Source organism: Eucyclogobius newberryi, unplaced genomic scaffold, assembly GCF_026437365.1.
Source record: "Eucyclogobius newberryi isolate DKJ021-1_F unplaced genomic scaffold, fEucNew1.0.hap1 SCAF_4, whole genome shotgun sequence".
NCBI lineage: Eukaryota > Metazoa > Chordata > Actinopteri > Gobiiformes > Gobiidae > Eucyclogobius > Eucyclogobius newberryi.
The window spans coordinates 23413100-23434288 of record NW_027316056.1 but is presented as its reverse complement, the minus strand read 5'-3'; the positions used below and the strand labels follow the sequence as shown (position 1 = coordinate 23434288).

The 21189-nt window shown below is 40.4% G+C and overlaps 1 protein-coding gene across 4 annotated transcripts in view; it reads right to left on the bottom strand.

The window, feature by feature from the left end:
• plppr2b (phospholipid phosphatase related 2b) overlaps positions 1–21189 on the bottom strand; it is a 177060-nt gene that overhangs the window by 143560 nt on the left and 12311 nt on the right. The window contains exons 3-8 of one of the 4 annotated variants that reach the window (XM_072463182.1): positions 18700–18888; positions 5585–5705; positions 4440–4690; positions 4194–4370; positions 3913–4116; positions 3573–3772 (exon numbers count right to left, since the gene is read on the bottom strand). In XM_072463182.1, the coding sequence (XP_072319283.1) occupies positions 3913–4116; positions 4194–4370; positions 4440–4690; positions 5585–5705; positions 18700–18888 (942 nt within the window). In that variant the 3' untranslated portion in view covers positions 3573–3772. Of the gene's footprint in view, positions 1–3572; positions 3773–3912; positions 4117–4193; positions 4371–4439; positions 4691–5584; positions 5706–18699; positions 18889–21189 lie in introns of those variants that run through there. The other 3 variants (XM_072463181.1, XM_072463183.1, XM_072463184.1) reach the window with 3 other exon arrangements.

Sequence of the window (21189 nt, the reverse complement as noted above, 5' to 3'; positions counted from 1 at the left end):
TCTGGGTTTTTGTGGCTCAATTAGATTTTGGTGTTCATTAGGGGTGTTCTTTCCATTGGGTGTTTCCTTTTAGAGCTGCACAATATTATAAATCATTGTGTTATGGCTGTTTACTCTATAATACTGCAATATTGAATCAAATATGTGCATCCCTTAATGTATTGGTATCAAATACTATCAAAATGAAACTAACTGAAACAAAACTGGGATGAAATCAAGGCAAATTTAGACTGAATTCGGAAAATCATAAATTTTATATAATCAGCCGTTTTCATTTTATAAACAGTATATTTCTGTCAATTTGGCGATACCAATACTTTTGCAACGTATTGTGGAGCCCTGTTCATCCTCAACACACACAATAAGGACTAATCCACCACGATCCAGGCCTGAGATCAGGAGAAGTGTCTGCTAGCTCCACAGATTGTCTCTGTGGCATTGGAGCGATGGGTTAAATGCAGACAATCTATATCTCCATGGGAGCAAATGTCAAGAGAAAATGAAAGACACACAACTCGGCGCTATAGATGCAAGAAGGTGACAATTCATTGTTCAATTGTCAGTGTGAGCATCAATACTGTTAATGCTGGTCAGTATTGTAAATATGTGTCAAAATTGGTCTTTCAAAAATCCAGGGCTCTATTCAGAAATTTAACCACATCAATATCCTGTATTTTCTTCCAATTGGATCCTGCCTTTACCTGATTTAACCTCAAAACAGTAGCCATATCTCCTCTCAGCTGTCAGATTCTTTGCATAATTGTGCAGCTGCCAGGACTCTCCTCTGGCATGACATGACATATACTATTATTGAATTCATTTAGGCTTCCCACCCCTTGCCCATGGAGAGAATTACTCCTGTCTAGGCCTCTATGATTTAAGTCGAAAGCCATTAAAGAGTAACGCACCCAAATTATTAAATTTAGTGTTTTTTGCTCTTTAAAATGTCAGTGATTCACGGCCTAATTGGAGTGGAAGGATGCTTATGGCGTCCAGTCAGTTGGTATAAGGAAAAGGGGTGAGGGGGAAGGTGAGAGGGAGGGCAATCAGGATGTGTGTGTCAATGTTAACAAGAGAGACAAATAGGACACAGAAAACAGAGGAGAGAGAGAGTGAGAGAGGCAGAGAAGCAGGTGCATCACTAATGGCTTTTTAAAAAGGTTACAGCGTAGAGCTCTTCTTTTCTAATGGGGCTCCGGCTGCGCCTGAGAAGCAATTTCCGGAAAAGATAATGTTGTTGAGAAAGTGCACGGAGTCCTCCGTTTGAGTGCGCATGAGTCAGTGTGGTGTGCGCGTGCCTCGTCATTAACGAGACTGACACACGCAAAAAAGCGCCACAAAGACGGGGCGGGGCGATCGTCTAATTAGCAGAAAGAGGGAGAGAGAGAGAGAACAATGGGGTGAATAAAATGCATTTACTTCAGATATTGCATGTATATTACTTTTAGATAACGCGTTTCCCGCAGCCTGTTTGAACCACAACATCGTGAGGAGGATTGAGACGCCGGAGCGGGGGTTGTAGGTCATTGCGCGGTCAATGCTGCCATCTTGTGTTCATTGTGGCGCATTACCTCATTTGTGTCACTGCAAAGGCGTGTTTTCTGTAGTTGTTTTGTCTTCTTAAAAACGGCCTGCATCTCACAAATACAACTACAAATGTCAAATGTTGTGATCAGATTGCAGTAATTAACGTTTCTTATTGGTGCAGGGTGTTTAATCTCCACTGTGGGGCAGCACTTGATCATGATGAGTTCCTTTCAGGCTTTGATTGGATGAGCTTGTCCGGCAGCCTATGCATTTAATGGGTTTTAGGCTTGTATATTGGACAGGTAGTGCCATATGTAACTCTTATCTCTATATGTAACGCCTGTGATAAGAAACAGAACTGCTTGTCAAGGTTATTGTGTGACAGGAAAAGAAGTCAACAAAACATGTTAATTCTCATTTATTTTGCCAAATAAATACAAAACAGATATTTAACCATGAAAATAACAATATTGGTAAACTGATAAAGATAATCTCTGAGCCGTAATGAACTCGCTCTGCTATAACAGGCCTTAACAGTGATCCTCAGAAAGCCTGCAATCACACAGTCACCAGTGTGTCATTATAGCAGCTACTTTTGAGTTGAACTAAGGAAACAGATTGGCAAATTAACAGTTATGCTGCCATACTGTGTACTCATCATTGCAAACACGCAACTCTCCACAAGCGCACACAGTCAAACGCACACACAAACTCATACAGAGAACTTCACATTATCTTATTACAAAACCTCTTGAGCAGAAAACTGTGCTGTTTCTTCTGTCCTCCTCCTCATTATGTCGCCAGGACCACAATACGACTCCTATAAAACTGTTCAGGTTTAGCTTTATGTATATCATTTACGAGACTCATTGTACTGTGGATATATTATGTAAAGAAACCTATAAAATGTACACTGTACAATGCTCCAAGGTCCGACGCCTGCTTGAGACTGAAAGAAAGAGTATTAGAGACCAGATACAGCTATAGAAAAGGCATATTTCATGGTACACTGCAAATAAGAAACTTCATTTGAATAAAAGTAAAAATTGTAAGTATATTTTATAAAATGCATTCTTAACCCGACAGCAAACTACACTTGGGACAGTAAGGTGAGTGAACTGTGTTTACTTCACAGAGCGGACATAGACCAAGACATCTATAATATCTGAGATTAGAGTTTGTAGTTATGTTGAATCTGGTGTATTTCACTTCAGCAAAGAATAAACCTGTGCCACATAAATGTGGTTTACCCAATAAGGGTGGGACAAAATCTCATGCCACACGATCTCGAAAAATGAACTTGCCATAGGATTGTGACCACATACAAAAATTATGTTTTTTCCCCGTGAGTAACAACAAAAAGTGCTGGTGAGTGACGTTTTTGAGAAGCTTCCAAAATCTGTGCTGCAATAAACAAAAATATAAAATAAAACAAAAATAATAATGTACTCAACCACACAATGTATTTATTATAATTGATATCAAAATCACATTGTCTCGTCCTCGTGTATCTTGTGTCTTGTCTCGTCTTGGGGAAATGTGTCCCACCCCTAATATAAACTCTCCCATATAAATATTTGAACTATTTTACACTACAGCAAAAGATTCAATCCATATCTCAAACGTGTCACAGGCGTCTGCTGTGCTCCACTGGTTCATCTGTGCTTTAATTCACCAAAGTGCTTTCTCTCTTTGAAAGTGTCTTTTGTTAGTTTTCAGGAAAGAAAAACAGCCCCATCATCTTCAGTGGTACCTGCTTTGATAATACAAGAGTCTGTTGTTACACTGGAGTCCACATAATGGTCCTGAGTTATAAAACCGTTTGAAGATGAGCCACTAGTGATTAAGAACTCAATCAATCAACGTTGAGATTGACTTCAGTGTTTCAACAAGTCGCCACCACCTGGTCTTCAAACGGCCGAGTCTTAGTAGAAAAGCACTAGAAAGAGACACAGTATTGCTTCATGACTTTGACGAGTCTTCACTTGGTCGTGTGAAGTCACCTCGGCGTCTGTATCTTCAATGTGGCTCACAGTCACGGGGTAAATTTTCACACCTGAGTGGACTTGACCCGTCTCAGAGGGTGTCGTCCTTCAGGGTGGGCGGGACAAGGATGGGGGACCTCGATGGGCAGGTCTAGACTGCGCTGGTGAGGCAACGTCTTGAGGGAAGAAGAACGTCGGGTGGGGCGGGGCTTGGGGTTGGCTGAGGGTCATGTGATCTCAGAATACGATAACCCTGAAGCCTATAAGAGAGACGTCATCAGCCAAGAAAGTGACCCCAACACTTTGCAAAGTCAAAAGGAAAACTATGGAGACTAAACAAGACAAGACATAGACAAACTAAGACACGCACATGATGAGGGCAAAAAGTCAGACAGTTTACCTAATGGTACAGTCTATGTAGTCTGTCCAGTTTTTCATATGGCATCCCTCCCCTTACCTGGAGGCCACTTAACTTTTCGAGTGGACTCTCCACGCGGGGCAGACTGAGGAGGGGGATCCCACTTGGGGGCTCTGGTCGCTGTGGAGGTGGCGTGGCCTGTGACGCAGTCTGAGTCTGCTTAAAGGAGTTGATCACGCACGACACCTGGTGGACACAAGTGATATGACAATGACTATCCAAGCAGAATGAGAACATTGTTGCTTTTGGTTGATTTAATATACCAAAAACGCCGCAATGGCCCCTCCAGTTATGAATCCAGCCAGGACATCGTTCCAGTGGTTTCTATGTTCAGTGACCCTCACGACCCCCACAAGAACAGCCAGCGACAGCAGCACCAAACACAGTGTCGGCTTGGACAGACGAGTTCCTTTGGTCCGAAACGCCAGGGTCACATACATCTAAAAGCATAACCTGGTGTTAATCATGTTAATAAATACATGATAGCATTGTTTTGCACGCTTACTTACCACTGTGTAAATGGCCGAGTAGAAGCTGAGTGCTGCGTCTTTGGAGGGGAAAGACTTGCGTGCGGATGCCACCAGGTAAGGGTTGCCAGTGCACGCCCGCCGCTCGCTGATGTACTGCAGAGGAGACTGGCAACCCAGGGCGGTGTAATTGGGCCTACAGGTGGTCAGGAAGTGTGGCGTTTGGTTTCCCGTCACAACCTGACCCGCATTGGCAAAGATGGTGGTGGTGAAAAGGCCAAAGGAATAAACACCTGGAGATGACAAAACGCAATATGTCAGATGGAGCGAACATATTTTTACAGTCAAATACATTTTGATCAGTTTACTTTGGTATGTAACTGCCAAACACACAGGTCAATAGAATCATTGGAACTCAATATCAATCTTAACACAAATGTGAATGTGATTTGGCTTGAATATCATTTGAGATACCTTTACCATTTCTTGTTAGAATGCTTAGTGTTGTGGACGTTTTCAGATTGTCCAAGAAAAGGTGGAAGTAAAAGACTGGAGACCAACTGGATGTATTTTAGCAGGAGAAGTTTATGTGGCCATGCCTGCTTGTTCATGACTGATCAGAAGCTAAGCAGGACAGGGCCTGGGAGGTTGGAGGTGATGGCACAGATTGGCAGTTTTGTTACCATGGACTCGGCCTGGGCAGCCTGGGGGACTTGAAAAGTCAACATAATCTTTGAGTGTTCAAGCCTCATGACTACGCTTCCAGAGGAGCATTATGTCTGAAATAGACAATGCTAAACCAAGGAAAATGATGGCTCCTGTGAGACAGTGTTGAACTGAGAAATGCAACGGAGGCATAAATCATCTAAATTCTCTTACACTTAGAATCTGTGAACGAAACATCTATAATAAAAAAACAACTATAAATCAGTACCTAAAAGAGCTTAATAAGTATTGCTAGTATTATTAGTGTGATATAGAGTAAGCTTTTAATTAATTCAAGTTCATTTGATACCATTACGGTACTTTAGATGTTTATTGAAAAACAAAATACCAAATTAAGTAACAATATCTTACAGTAGTTACAATATCTTATAAACAGATGAAATTGCATACTGCTACTTTTCTACATGAGAGAAATGTGGCTTAATGAGTTTTGGCTATAGATGTAGAGGATGATAACGGACCTAGAAAACGCACTATCCGCCGAAGCAGAGGGTTGAAGTAACAGCAGTCGGCGGTCACGATGGTCTTCTCCTGAGCCCCGTCGGATTTGACAAAGAAACTGGTCACCTCCCCGATCAGGATCTGTGAATATAGAAAGAGAATTTGAATTCATCCATTTTAAGTACAGTCTTACCATGTCCTAATAATATACATTGATTGATGTCAATGAGTTCCTCCCTTAATTCTTTGCCCTCAAACTCCATTTATTGGGCTGTATTAAACTCCCACATTAACATGCACCATCAAATCCTAGGATCTGCTTCCATAAAATCAAATTAAACTAATAACATTTTCAAAGATAATTCACAGTCAGTTAATTACATTTTTGCAGAAACAAAATCTAAAGTGACATGTTCGTCATTTAAAGTGAACTGAGCGCATTTTGACCCTTCGAACTAAACTCAACTGAGGACATTCATAAACAGCGCCGTACACGGCGTTTTGATCTGGGGGCCCCGCGCTGACACGAGTTAGGAAAGATGTAGGTTACAAACTCATATAATATGTATCGCACACAGCACCAGCAGCAACGTAGAATATGAAGACTGTCATGTACTCGGAGCATGAATGACACAACCAGCCGACAGACAAGTAGTAGTACGGCATGGAAGAAGGCTGTACGAGTGTGAAGGACTGAAGATAAACCTATAGTAGTAGTAATAGTAGTATAGAGAGGGAATCATAATTTTATGTAGTGAGATTTTGTATCCAGAGGCCAAAAATGTTAGTCATCAGTCATTAGGAAGGATCTGCAGTGTAGAAAGAAACAAATATGTACGTTTTATTTTGCAATGTCAAAGGGCATGCTTTTTCTGTTTTATCAGTTACAAACAAGCTTCTTATAAGGAATGTGAGAATGTTTTTATTTTACCCAACCAGAAACTCATGAAAATTGTGCGTATTAGGGGAGGGCAATATTATTATTATTATTTTTAAATTGCACTTTTTGTAGCATTTTAACTCAAAACGATATACCGTATTTTCCGGACTATAAGTTGCACCTTTTTTCATAGTTTTGACCGGGGTGCGACTTATATTCATATATTCAAGAGTGTGAACGTATCCGTCAAAGTCAATTGCGACTGTGAAAGACACCGTGGATCTGGTTGTGTTTGCTCTTCCCAGCAGGGTTGTGTGTTGTATCATCGGGCACAGAGTCGTTAGCTCGTTGCTGGAGGCACAATGACAGAGCTGGTGGCGGTGAGATTAGACTGCTTTTTTTAATATTTCCACCTGTGGGCTGCACTCTAAACATATTGCCCATTCGCTATTATTAAAAGCAAAAAATCTCAGCCAGGAGCCCCAAGAAAAATGGTGCAGTTAGCAGTTAGTATTAATGTGTCATATTCTGTTCAAAAGCCAAGGCAAGGTGACATCTACTGACAGCAGCCTGCAGGTCAGGCCCCTCACAATGAGAATTATATTGCTGGTAATGGCATTTGAAACATAGATTTAAAATAGTCACACTGTACAGTTCTGGAGTTCCAGGGTCCCTACATTCCCCCATAATGTTTATAGAGTTTATGCTTATGTAGAGCAGTTTTAATTGTCTGACTAAGGATGTCACAATGTCAGGAAACATCACGATTTCATGTTTATTCACAATTGTCAACAGCTCAATTTCTTTCTCTCACAAGTCTAGTGAAGAGTAAAATGTAATCATATTGTCATAACCTGATAAAAAACGAAAATAAATATAGTACAGAGCGTGTAGTTTGACTTGTTTGGAGAATAGATTGAACTGAAATGACTCCTTGTCGCTGCATACGATTGTCACTAGTATTATTGTTTTGTAAAGTTGTTAGCGTACCATTCTTGTTTTTGAAGAAGGCATATTGCATACAAGAATACACACAAAGTTCTACACGTTAAGACCCGGTGTGACTGGAACTAAAGCCATTACTTCGGACACACCTCACACCTTTTCTTGGACATATCCTTCACAAACATGGACTAGTGCACATGTTCCCTTTGACCACTGATCACACTGCTGCTTTTACATCAAAGGAAGGAAGAAAATAATCCATCTCTGTTTTCCACTGCCAGAGCAGAAGAGAGTGATTTTTGATTACATTCGACTCATCGCTAGTTTGATTGCTGATTACTGTGAGAGTTGTACACAGGCTCGGGCATAAACAACGTTTTTTCCCCATTTAAGCTTAATTATGGTGAGTAGTTGTGACCAACGATGGTTTATTGATATGATTTATTCATATTTTCAGTGAAATATGTTGTAGCTTTGAATGACAGGATAATAATGTCCCGTACAATTTTCACATTAATGATAAAGATCTTGGAAAAATGTTCTAGTCAAACTAAAACATGATGTAGGGACAAATATGTAACAGTTGCTTGGTGGTTTTACTATCAATATTAGTTTGTAGAGGTTATAAATCCAACCCAAGTAGTCACAGTAATGGCGGTAAATGGTAGTGGAAGTAGTTACCGGAGACATTTCAGGGAGCTTTTGGCATACTTTGTCTTAAGTTCTTCATCATTTCAAAACTAACTCTAGGACCTAAGTAACAGGAGCTCTCTCTCTCCATAGTTTGCGATGCGCACATGCAGCTCCACTGTACAAGCCACAGTTTAAAAAGACGCAGACAGATCAGGCACAGTTGGGAGTAAGTTTTGACTTGGCAGACGTGTTCTACGATCCACAAGGAGCAAAACAGTCTTTGGATGATGAAAATTGGCCTCATATTAAATTAGAACGCAAATGACACAAGATGTGTGGTATGTTGAGCTGGCACACTGAAATGTGGAGCCGTCACCGTGGCATGCGCAAAGCCAGAGTGATTCAACCTCCTACAAATGTCTAAATCATGTGTGCGTGTGTGTGCGTGTGCATGTGTGCGTGTGTGGGTGCGTGTGCATGTGCGTTCATCTACTGAACACTGTTATTCTGGTGAAAATGTGGAGGATCTGATAACGTGCTGATGTAGAACAGCGGACACTATATCATCCATGTCTCACACACAAAGTCAAAATTCAGAATTCTATTTCTGTTTAACTGTCAGATTGCAGATGTTTTGACCTGGTACGTGGTAAATATTTCTATAATTACTGGGCCTATCCACATGAAACAAAAACTGTCAGAAAGTTCATTGTTTGTTGACCTTTTTTTTTTTTTTTTTCAATAATTGGTTATTGTTCAAGCCCAAAAATCTGACAGCCATTTGACGATTTTGTTGGGTAAGTTTGTGGAGCCCATCGATAGTGAAAAACCCCTCCATGTGAAATTATTACATTATCAAACTCTAGAATGTAAACGCAGCCTTTTAAAGACAACTCAGGTTTGTATTTGAGGAAGAGACAATAGTATTACAATGTATTAAAGTATTAAATGCTTAAAAAGTCAGTTTAGTAAGTATAAATATTAGTCTTTCCACTTATCATAGACAAGGGTGAGCTGGAGAGCTTACTGTGTTGACAAAGTGTTTTGTTTGTGTTGAAAAGAAACATTCACAAGAACAAATCAACATATTAACACTCATAGGCAAAATCATACACTTCTTTCTAAACCTCTGCGCAGAAAATGCTCTTTGAAAGTCTTTCCCACATCCTGGATTCCCTGTGTCCCTCTGCACCCTGATGACTCCAAAGATTCCAAGTGTGGTGGTTGTGGGTGAGTGACAGCAGAAGCACGACAGGTTGAGTTGGTTTTAATTGGCTTGTTCATTCAACCCCCATCATGACAAGGTGACAGCAACTTGTAACCCGTGATTTCTGCCTTCTTGTGTGAGTTTCCACAAACTATGTGTGAAAAGGAAGAAATGTCTGTCAGAAAATGACAATGATAAAAGGAGGTCAGAAAAGACCACACACAATATAACAATTAATTAAAGTACAATTACATGGAATGGGCCAATATTATGCAGGACAGACCATCATGTGGGGGACACAATACCAACTTAAAATTCAGACACTGAGATACATTGAAAAAAGGATTTTGGTTGGACAATTGATATTTTGTTTCAACTTGTCTCTTTGTGTTTTTGTTGCTGAAAAATGTCTGTATGACTGGTAATGTTTACTTTGCTTTGTCATGTTGCTCTCTGTGATAAAATGTGTGATAAAATGTGAATATATGAGTATATTTCTGTGATGTATTTTATCTGCATAATAGTGATATTTTTTCTGCATCATTAGTCTAAGAGAAGAATGGGTGTGTGACAAACTGCATTTGTTTGTGAAGGTATCGTAAAGATGGGCCAAAGAATGTTGCCCCAGGGGGGGAGTTGCACCCCCCCTTGCAGGCTTTATCTCTACGGAAAAATACCAAGTGCCTTGATGTGAAGCTGACCAATGAGAAATGTGACCCGCCTATTCCAGAATATCTAATAAAACCAACCAGCATGGGAAAAAAGGAGGTGAGACGCGGGGGTGAGACGCAGGAGGGTCAGCCAGGCTCCTTACAACGGCCTGGCTGACACAGCCCAGCGTTTTCTCCCAAGCTTGCCATACAAATGTCTGATATTTCTGTGTTGTTTCATATTCTAAGTTGAATTGTGTTCTCTATGTGTTAAGGAATAGCATCTGGTGGATGTCTCGTCCCAAGGACATTTTCTAATTCCATGACATTTTCTTTGTGTTTGTTTTTTGTTTTGTCTTTATGTATCAAAAATAAACAGTAAAAAGAAAAAAAAATAAACTCTTATTATTGAAATACAGCTTTGAATGAACAAAGGATAAAAAACACCTTTAAAACATGGTTAAAAACTAGAAAAGGTTCTACGTAATATGCTTCCTTAAAAAAGGCTATAAAATATATTGCAGAAACTGAAGGTCACTATGCCTTGCACTCCTGTGACATTTGTTGTTCGTCTGTCCCTGGTGTATGGACTGATTAGGGAAAGCGAGCTTTCTCTTATGCTGCTCCCACAGCCTGGAACTTTTTCCAGTCTGAAATGAAGCCTGCGTAAGTTCACCTGGAAGACCTAACCTAAATCTGCGTCGGCCTCCATGGAAGGACCCCTCTCCCCAGCGCCATCATCGCACTCAAGCGGGCGTCCGCCTGTCAGAGTCAGAGTCAGATCCCTCACTTCACCATGGACTCTCCCAGGTTTCTGCGCTTATCCCAAAGAGGTTATGCAGTTTTTCCCGGCCAAGAAGGAGGGTGAAAGGACGGGGGAGGTCTGTGTCATGGCCCTTACACCTGCTCCTCATCCCCAATCAACGCTCTCAAGTGACTCCTCCCTGCTCCCAATCAGCACCAGGCGGTCGCATTTAAGCCCTCAGGCAGATGGCTCGACCGCTCAAACTGTACTGCGACCCACCGCCTCCCCTCCTCCTCCTCTGCATCCTAATCATCCTCTCTACCTTCTCTCCACATCTACCACCACCAGTCTCCAGGCTCCGGGGGGAGACATCTAATTCAATCAGATCATGGAGTGCCCATGATCGCTACGCCTTCCACCGGGGTCTGAGCGCCAAATAAATTTTGCAATAAAGTTCGCTAAAACATCTTTTCTGCTTTTGTGTCTGAGTCTCTCCAGGGTGAACTGAGGTTGTGTGAGCTGGTTTCATTGAGGGGTTTTTCACACCATTTTGAAAAACAAAGAGCGAGAATCCTGTGTTTCCTGTTTAAATGTGTATTAATTTTATTTTTTTAAATAAATTTTTCCTACCACTTGTTAAAGGGGCCGCAGGTGACTGGAGCCTATCCCAGTGCCTTTGGGCCTTAGGCGGGGTCGTCGCAGGGTTAACACAGAGACATAGACACACAGACGAACATTCACTCTCTAGGGGCAATTTAGAGTTGCCAATATTGCCTAAATGTATATATGTTTTTATAATTGTCTGCTGCAAGGTTTTGATCTCAACGTTTTTTTTCACAAATGCAAACCAATTTGGAGAATGAAAGGCCCTAACACAACCAGGCAGAAATCCAGTTTAAATCACTTTACACAGTGTGGTATTACTGAGAACACGCCGTGAGAAACGGGCGATGAAGCTGCGTATGCCGGTTTGACGTCACAAAGTATAAAAAGCAACACAAGCTTATGGGGGATTGTGTAAATCTGAAAATAGTACGTCCGCTTATTCCCGCAAATGTGACAAGAGGACGCGTACGATTACGTCTGGCGGCATAACAAGTATATTTAAAGTGAGCTTAGGAGAGTATCTGGAAATTCAACATGTCGACTCAAGTCTCTTCTAATGATGTTGTAATAGCTCTGAAGAAACCCTCCACACAAATATCACAGGACATCTGTTGACATGGCAGTGCTCTTCTTCATGCACACAAACACTGAACATTCTCACAAGGATGCTGGTTACCATGGCAATTTAGCTGCTTCACTCTCATCAGCATCACCCACTCATGCTCCATCCATCTCCTACTCTGTGTCTCATCCAGCCTTTATGCCCGGCTTCGCTGTGGCCAAGCGGCTTTTCCCGAGTCTTTGTGGAGGAGGAAACTGGGTTACCACAAACATAAAGCTTGATTCTTTCCTCTTTGCTTTCTGGATATAACTCTAAATTTCTCATGCGCTCGGGATCTTCATTCTCGGTTTAAGTTCTGAAATAGTACGCGAAGTAACCGGCTTTTTCTGCCTTTCAAAGTTATCTTCCACGACTTATTTTATTCTCCAACCAACGTATTTCTATAAAGCGAGGGTATGTATCCGGCACTATTTCTGCTATAAACTTATATAATCATTACTGGTGCAACAATCACAACTAAATCATGTTGCCAGTGACTTAACCTGCACATACTCAATACATGGACACTCAGGAAAGCTCAGAACCTTAAAAAAATCACTGATTAATGTACATCAAAATATAAACATGACAGATTATACACATGGTACGTAAACAAAATGATTAATGAATAATCAGTGCATTTCATAATCAGTGCATTTAAACCACGCACGCGTGTGCACACACGCGCACGCGCGTGCTTGCGTGCACAAGCACGCGCACACACACACACACACACACACACACACACACACAAAATCAGATCTAACTTCATTCAGATTACTCCAGTTATCTGATTTGTTCAATATGACTAAAGTAAAAGTACAGATACAGGAGCAAACATATGCCGGTACTCAATTAAAAGTACAATCAACGGATATAAAGCTACTCAAAGTATTGACCCTGATTTAGCCTTAATTAAAGTCCTACTGAAATGCACATGTTGAAATGTACTATTTTCCACACATTTTTTAATAACTAAAAAGGTGTGGCGATATTGATAAAGAATTGTCCTGTTTTTTTTCATCAATCAATTCTTCAATGTTTCTAGATGTTTTATATGTATATTTCTTGTTTGCTCAAAGCCAGGATTTGAACTCAAAGACTTTAGGCAAAATATCACCATGAACGGGCTGAGAAAAACACCTTAAAACCATACAGAAAGTACTTTTCCGTTAAAAAATGCAGAGCAGCAGAAAGCTCTCAAATGTAGTGGAGTCAAAGTCAAAACCATCCACTGTAAAATGTACTGATACCTATAAATTGTACTTGAGAACCGTACTTTTACTTTTGTCCTTTGCTACTTTCCACCACTGATAACAGCAGCATGACTAAGAAACTAAATAGAACTAAATACATGTTTGGGCACTTTTTATCTGTTATCTCGGTTTGCATTTTTAAAGTTCATATAGATTTAACCGGACCAATAGTCTGAGTGACTTCTCCTGCCACAATGATGTGAGTGACAGGCAGAGGATAAAGATGTGATTATACTTTATTAGCTTTCGCCTCTTTTTCATTTCAGAAGTGCCTCTGATACGGTGAAACACAATTTTACTGAATATATTGACTCTTGTGACCATTGTATTTATGTTCGGTTGGAGACTGAGATGGTAAAAAACCCTGGGTCAATCCTCTTTTATTTAGACTTAGGAATGGCAAAAAGAGAACACATTCTTTATGTAACCCTTGAATGTCACATGCCACCCTCCTTGCCCTGAATGCTGTTCACAAATGATCAGATGTTTTGCAAAATTCCACACTGCACATTTTGTTTTGCATCATTTTAATTGCCTGCTCCAGGCTGTTTAAGCTGTTTGTTTGGATGTATTATAGCGTAAAGGCGAGAACCGTTTTTAATGCATTTTGGCAAAAAAAAACTCATTTCAAAGACTTATTTCAGGGTCTTTTATGGAGCAGATATGGATGGAGCAGAGTAAGACCTCCCCTTTTCTTCCCAATCCTCTTGTGCGTCATATTGAACTCCATTATTCATGAAAGATTGTCCCAAGGCTTAACACTATGCAAACTTCTGCCCCATTTGCCCGAACTGTCTGTTATTGGGACACAGTGTTCTCCTGGTGCACACGGTGGTAAATAGGACTATTATAAATGGAGATTGTCTATAATAATGCAGTCTATGGTTCGGCTTGAGTGGAGTGAACATTCTAGAGCGCGTGAGAGAGGATTTCTTTTGACTTTTTTGTTGCAAATGACAGCCACGATTAGTATAACAAAAGAGGACACATTATGAAGAGACGGAAAATATTTCTGAACACAATATAGAGGAATCAGTACGATAAAGGCCAGTAGGTAAATCATACAAAGAAAAGTGATCCTTTGTTTTATTACGGATGAATTGTGGTGTTGACAATCAATCAAGATTATTGGGCTGTTCGATAATCAAGATTATTCAGGTCACAATATATTCGTAAGGACTAAAAAACAGTAATTTTCAGTTCAAGTCAAACTGTATTCCAAAAAAGTACACCCAAATGTACAGTGCTTTTTTATGTTGCTGTTTATATTACAATATATAAAATACTACATGCAAACAGAAAATTTAGTTTCATAAGGCAGTTGAAATGACTGAAACATTAATGTATTTGAAAAAAAGAAAATTAAGCATTCAACTGTTTTATAATCGTCAATTATCATGATGTATATATTTATTTATTCATATTTGTTTTAATTGATTTTATTTATACGGGGATTCTCACAATAATCGTAACACTAAAATGTGATGCATCCCTACAGTTAATTAGGTTTTATGTTTTTTTAATTGAGACTCACCATTATCATGTACAAAAATATTGGACAAAAATAAACAAAGCAACACCACCCGCTCCATGTATCTGGGCCTCAAAACCCCTGCCATGGACACAATAAATGGAAATCTTTGGAACATACTTCTGGCAGCTGGGAAAAGGCCATCAGAAAAATATGGATGACACAAATTGCGCTGACAATAAAGGACGGGGCCGACGCCATAACAGCCAAACGGAAAATGGAAATACATCACGTACGGACTCAACTGGAAAATGGACAAGTTTGACAGAAATTGGACTTTACTTTCTTTTTTGTTGGATGCCTTTTCAAATTCTTATTTAAAATTTTACCTGATTTGTTTCTCTCTGGTCTTGTCTCGCTTTTTTATGTTTTTATGTTTTCATGTTTTTATGTTTTTATGAATTGATGGTACGTCAAAGTGTTCAATAATAATTCATAACCTCTGCATTGCATCAAAATATCTATTCAAATCATGACTCAAATGTGTGTCTTTGGGATTTGGAAAGCCTCCTTTACTAAACCATAAGCCCTTGCGGTTGCTTTAGTGGATGATTGTGCAGCTGGTTGGCCTAAAGTAGGACGCAGCGGTGACGGCTCTGACATTTTGCACAATGCATCTCCTCGCTCTCCACGACGCAGTATTCTGGGGTTAGCGTCATTGACCTCATCTTAATGACCAGCTATGATCTTCAACATAATAAGTAAATCATTTATGCAAGTTCAGTTAGTGTACGCAACATCCGTACATGTGTGTACGGATGTTGCGGATCCGTGTGCGTGCGAGTGTGTGTGTGCCTCTGCGTGTGTGTGTGTGTGTGTGTGCAAGTGTGTGTGTGCCTGCATGTGTGTGTGTGCGCACGTGTGTGTGTGTGTGTGTGTGCACGTGTGTGTGTGTGTGTGTGTGTGTGCGCGTGCAAGTGTGTGTGCCTGCATGTGTGTGTGCCTGCATGTGTGTGTGTGTGTGTGTGGTGCTGTAGTGTCTCTCCAAAGCTCACATTGTGCCTGCATCTTACGCCTACAATCACAGTTTGATCCAGTGATTGGACCCAGCGTAGTCCTCTGACTGATGAGTGGGCACTGTGACACAAACACTTATAAAAGCGGATAAACATACTCTGACTACAATAACAGAAGATGGAAAAATCCTATATAAATAGACATAATTCTAGGTCAAGAATACATTGTGGATTTGTTAATAAAGTTCAGCTTGATTCCTTTCCATTAATTGCTTTTGACATGACACATCACTTACTTCAGTCACAAAGGAGTAAATGGAGAAAAAAAATCCATCTATATCTATCTATATATCAATCAAGCCTGGGAGCTTGAGGGTGCTGTGCAGTATCTTTGCAGTTCCTGCACTGCACTTTTTTGGACTGAGATGTCTGATGTTTATCCAGGGATCTGTTGTAGCCACTCCTCCAGTTTGGGGGTCACTTCTCCGAGTGCTCCGATTACCACTGGCACCACTTTTGCCTTCACCTTCCTCCACTTCTCCAGCTCCTCTCTGAGCTCTTGGTATTTCTCCAGTTTCTCGTGTTCCTTTTTCCTGATGTTGTCCACCACCACCACAATGTCTTGGTTATGTGCTGGATTGTCTCAGGGGCCTCTTTGAACAGCCTACAGCTTGGATCTTGTCTGGTGTGGTAGATGTGGGCCTCTATTGCTCTGGTGCTCAAAGCCTGTTCCTGTGCTGCCATGGTGAGTTCCTCTGTGCAGTCCTTCAGTCGACTATGCGACAGACCGCAATGCAATGATTTGAGAGGCGCCTGGGTACAACCGTCTGCATCAGTCAGTTCTATTCTCACACGCTCTCCGCTCACACCTACAGCAGGTCATCCGCCCACGCACCTACCTTCACTGATGCTCTCAAACTTACAGCAGTACCACACAAGCCGTCTCACTCACAAATCTCTTCCTCTCTGTCATATCCCACCACACTCAACAACAATGATTCTGCCATTTAATGCTTCCGATTGTTAGCTGAAAGACATGAGTCAGCGCCGCTGTTTATTTGATGCTCTGTTACAATAAGTTTGTTTTTTGTAGTGAAGTTCTTTGACCCATCACCTTCTGCAATGGGGTCGCAGATTGCTGGAACGTATCCTAGCCGGTGTGGTGCAAAGGCGGGGAACACCCTGGACAATGGCCAGTGTGAGTCACGCTCCCATTCATTCACAAGGGGCAAAGTCACCAATTCTTCAAATCCTACATCTGAATAGATGCTGGAGTAACATAAGGGGATGAAGAGCATATCAGGCTTTTTTTTCCCACAATCTGTATATTAAAAAAACGGTCTAATGTGTTCATATGTGCCATGTATCCAATTTAATCCACTTTATGGAGCACATTTCATAAACAAGCACCATTTATAAAGTGCTGCATAATACAAGTATTAGATACAAAACACATAAAATATAGCTCTATTTAACGCCACGAGTCCTAAGCAATAAAACTAGGAAAAAGCAATTAAGAGCAATTGCATAAAAGAATAAACCACACAGCTCACATGGTAATAAAAGTCAGGACTTAAAACACTCCACAGTGGCAATGAATGTTCACCCTCAATAACTTTAATTGCTCCTCCATTATTATGTAATAGATGTTTTGAATGTAGCCATCTGCAATTCTGTTTAAGTGTTTGAGGTACTATAAACTGTATGTAATAAATGAAATCTAGAAGTCAAACAGCTCCAGATACTGTATAATACTCCATATAGGTCAATTAAATTGATTAAAAAAAATAAAGGTGTGACTTGCAGGCACCACTGGCTCAAACAACTTCTACACAGGACGGTAATGAGATTATTGGATTATTTCCCCTTTCACTTTAGAGAACAGTGAATACCACTGAATACTATTTTGCAAAGATGCTTGGGGGGGATTTATAAAGTAAGAGGCAGAGCTCCCAATAAGTTTGTAAAACAGTGTGCGCTGGTTTATTCTTCCCCTAAACCTTTTAAAATGTCAGACGTGGTACTCATTGAACACACATTGAACAACAACGGGAAAGGGATATATTTACAGGTGATAAAGCAACAGGAAACAACTCTATAGGTGGAAGAGAACGCAGATGCGCTGACTTTTAAAAAACACACTCGAGGCTAAAACACGGCCCACAGCTCCCACTCTGCTGCTCTACTCTTGTGCCCACAGCCCACATGTTTCATAACTGAACAAGAATGAAACAACAACTGCCTCTATGCATCAACACAAATACAGGGTCTTGACTTTCTTGACCCATACAGTCAACAAAATCATGGGTGCCAGCATCATTTTGTGCTGGTCCCCTGCCTGGATAACTAGAGTGGATCACATCACCCAATAAAGTATCTAAAATGATCTGTTTGAATACCAAATTGTGCCTGGATGAAGAAAATATGAACCATAAGATGTCCACAACAGTTTTAATCAGGACTGAGATTCATTTAATCAGTGCTCAGCTTGGGTCTTTTTAATTACATCCAATAATCTGTCCACAAAAGCGTGTCGGTCAGAGTTTTGACTTTCCTTTTAGTGTTGAATGGCAATCAGTAAAAGTCTGCATTGTTTGCTTAGTAAAGTAATATTGAAAGCAATTATTATTGTTTTTAATAAGACGAATTCAAATAGAATGGAAAATTGTAATTGATTGAGATACATTTTTTGTCATATGACTTATATATGACATATGTCTAATCACAAGAAACAAGAAAGCATATCACTCCAGAGCAAGACGAGTTACCAACTTTTAATGCAAACGCTGCGCTGTAACCTATAGCTGCTAAAAATACTCAGATTACAACATACCCAGGTGATTAACAAACGCACTCTGTATCCTTCTATCTGCAACGGCTGCTCTAGCTGAGGACAAATATAGTGTCCGTTTCCATGGTTACAACCGATCCACACAAACAGTGTGGCCCGACCACGAGGACACACACCTACACATCTCTGACAATGTTATATCCGCCATGCACAAACGCGCACAAGAAGACGCAGTCCTCTTCTAAATGTAAAGCGGCCCGTGTGCCGCATTCGAAACGTGGCCATGTTATGTTGTGATGCTGCGGACACCTGTGGAGGAGAAGTTTGACCTTACCGTCACAGTGGGTATCGCAGTGACCAAGGAGTAGACCAAGACCGGCGGCGCTTTGCTGTTGTCCTCCGGTCCGGGGTATGGCTTCGAGTAGGATTTGTCGAAACAGAAAAAGCCTTGAACGTGCACCGGGAAAGTGTCAGTGTATTCAAAGTAGTACGCCAACAGTACGGTCCCTGCCATGATGACGAGCTGGAAATAAAACATATTGAACCCAGCTTTAAAATCAGGGGGAAAGGACAAAGGATATTCATAAAAACAAAGGAGCGAGTTCCATTCCCGCGCAAGAAAAAGACGCTTCTGTAATGTGTAAAGTGAAGTCTGCGGAGAGAGGGAAGAGGATGGAGGGAAGTGAGCAAGGGAAAGGAGGGAGGGAGGGAGGAGGAGAGAAAGAGCTGAAAAGACCGAATAAAAGGGGCAAAGACGAGCCCTGGGAGAGTGGGAGGAAACGAACGGAGCAATCACAGAAAATAACAGTAGGAGAGGAAAGGAGAGAGGAAGAAGGATGAGGGAGGGACCCGGTGCGCAGATGGGGTGAAAAAGAACAGCGGATTTGGTTAGAGAAGTCTCAAAATAGAACTGGCCAATCAGATTTGAGGATTCATTCACAGCAGATTAAGCGCGGCCCCAAATGTGACCTTCAGACTGCAAACAAAACTGATGCATGAGAGGAAACCACAACATAAACAGACATGGATCACAAAAACACAGCACATTTTACAGACAGATGCGGGATTATTCATTTCTACTCCAACAGGCTTCAGCCCAGAGAAGCAACACCTGCGCAACAAGAAACAAATATGTATGTGTAGTGAGGCAATTGCATTTTCATAATTAGCTGGCAAATGCGTGGTCTGTGTAATTGGGGGAGTGGGGGGGTAATCAGCACTGAAAGTAGGACTGTCACTGACAATGAATATTATTTCTATTGTTCATTGGGACTTTTTAAATACTTTGAACCACATAGAGTTTGAAATATTGTGATAGTCGGCTTCTAGAAAGAGAAAACTTACAAATAAAGGGATTTTTTTTTACATTTCAATTTAATAATGTGTAGTCCAGATAACGTTTATCAAAATAGGACAACAGTTATTTTTAATAATGGAAATTTCACGATTAGTTGATTAATCTTTGCAGTCCTAATAAGAAGGAATTCATAAATATGGACAGAGGAAGTTTGTGTGCAAAACATGTAACTTTTAAAGAAAGAAACCTACAGTTTTGTTTTGTGTTTTGGGGGACACTTGTAATATTTAAAATTAGCAATAATAAATGTGTGTAGTAATTTGAAGAGACCGAGCTGGTTCAAATCGCCCTTTTAAAATGTTGTAATAAATAAACTGCAATCTAAAAACAATGCACTAAATACACTATTAAGATATGAGCACAGTTTTATCTGGGGATTTATTCTTCATATTCCTACTCCATACTACAATGATCCATAATAGTCATTTATTAGTTATCATATCAATTATTTAAAGGTTCCTGCATTGTCTCCACAAACAAAACATAATTTTCTTTTACTTGTACTAGAGTAAAGAATCCACTGATAATGCCCAAGGTTCACACTTTTACTGTTGAATAAGAAAGTCAAATGCTTTGCATGGATTATATGATTTTCTTTTCCTTTTAAAGTCAAATTGGTCCTCTGTCTATTTCTGAGCACTACATTTCAGCTAATTTTAGTTAATCATCTGCATTAACATTAAAAGTCGTATGCGAGTGCGTTACAGCCTGGGATAAAAAGCTTTAATGGCGGCAGATTCCTCCAGCACGTTCAGGAGTACCATTTGATCCACCACTTTTAGCCATAACACACATGACGATGATGGCAGGACACTAACGCCTAATCTCATTCAGTTATAGATGAATTTATAGCTGGACATAGAAAATAAATATAAAAAAAAAAGATTAAACAAACCTAATTTAAACCCGTCGCACTGTCAGATCCCTTTTTCTTTCCCTGCACCTTCCTGACTCCATTAGCGTAGATTATACCCTATATGAAATGCAAAATTGAATAATTGATGGGCTGGTTCCCGTGGCAATTTGATAAGCCACAGTGTATTCCACACCAAGATTCAAAGAAGAAAGAAAGAAAGAAAGTCAAAACAGGCAATAACTAGCAAAACCTTTTTTTCTAAATGCAAATATTGAGCATTTCAAACTTGATTTCACTGCTGTGGAATAGGCTTGATACTACGGTAGTTCCGATAAACAAGTTGGTGTAATCTATCATTCGCCCAGAAGTGTTCCATCGTAGGAAAGTATTCGTTGTAGTCATCTGGACGCAGTTTTCATGTGTAAACCCTGCCCTAATGTAAGAGGGCTTTACATGGCGTTAAACGTATCTATCGTACGTTTAATTCATTTTAGATGTTTTCATTGTGGAAAACCTTGAAAAACATACATCCTTTCTGTGGGCAGGGTCGCCTCTCTGTAGCTCTGACCTTAACTTGGCCTAGTGGCGTAATGGGCTTGGCTCCATGGAGA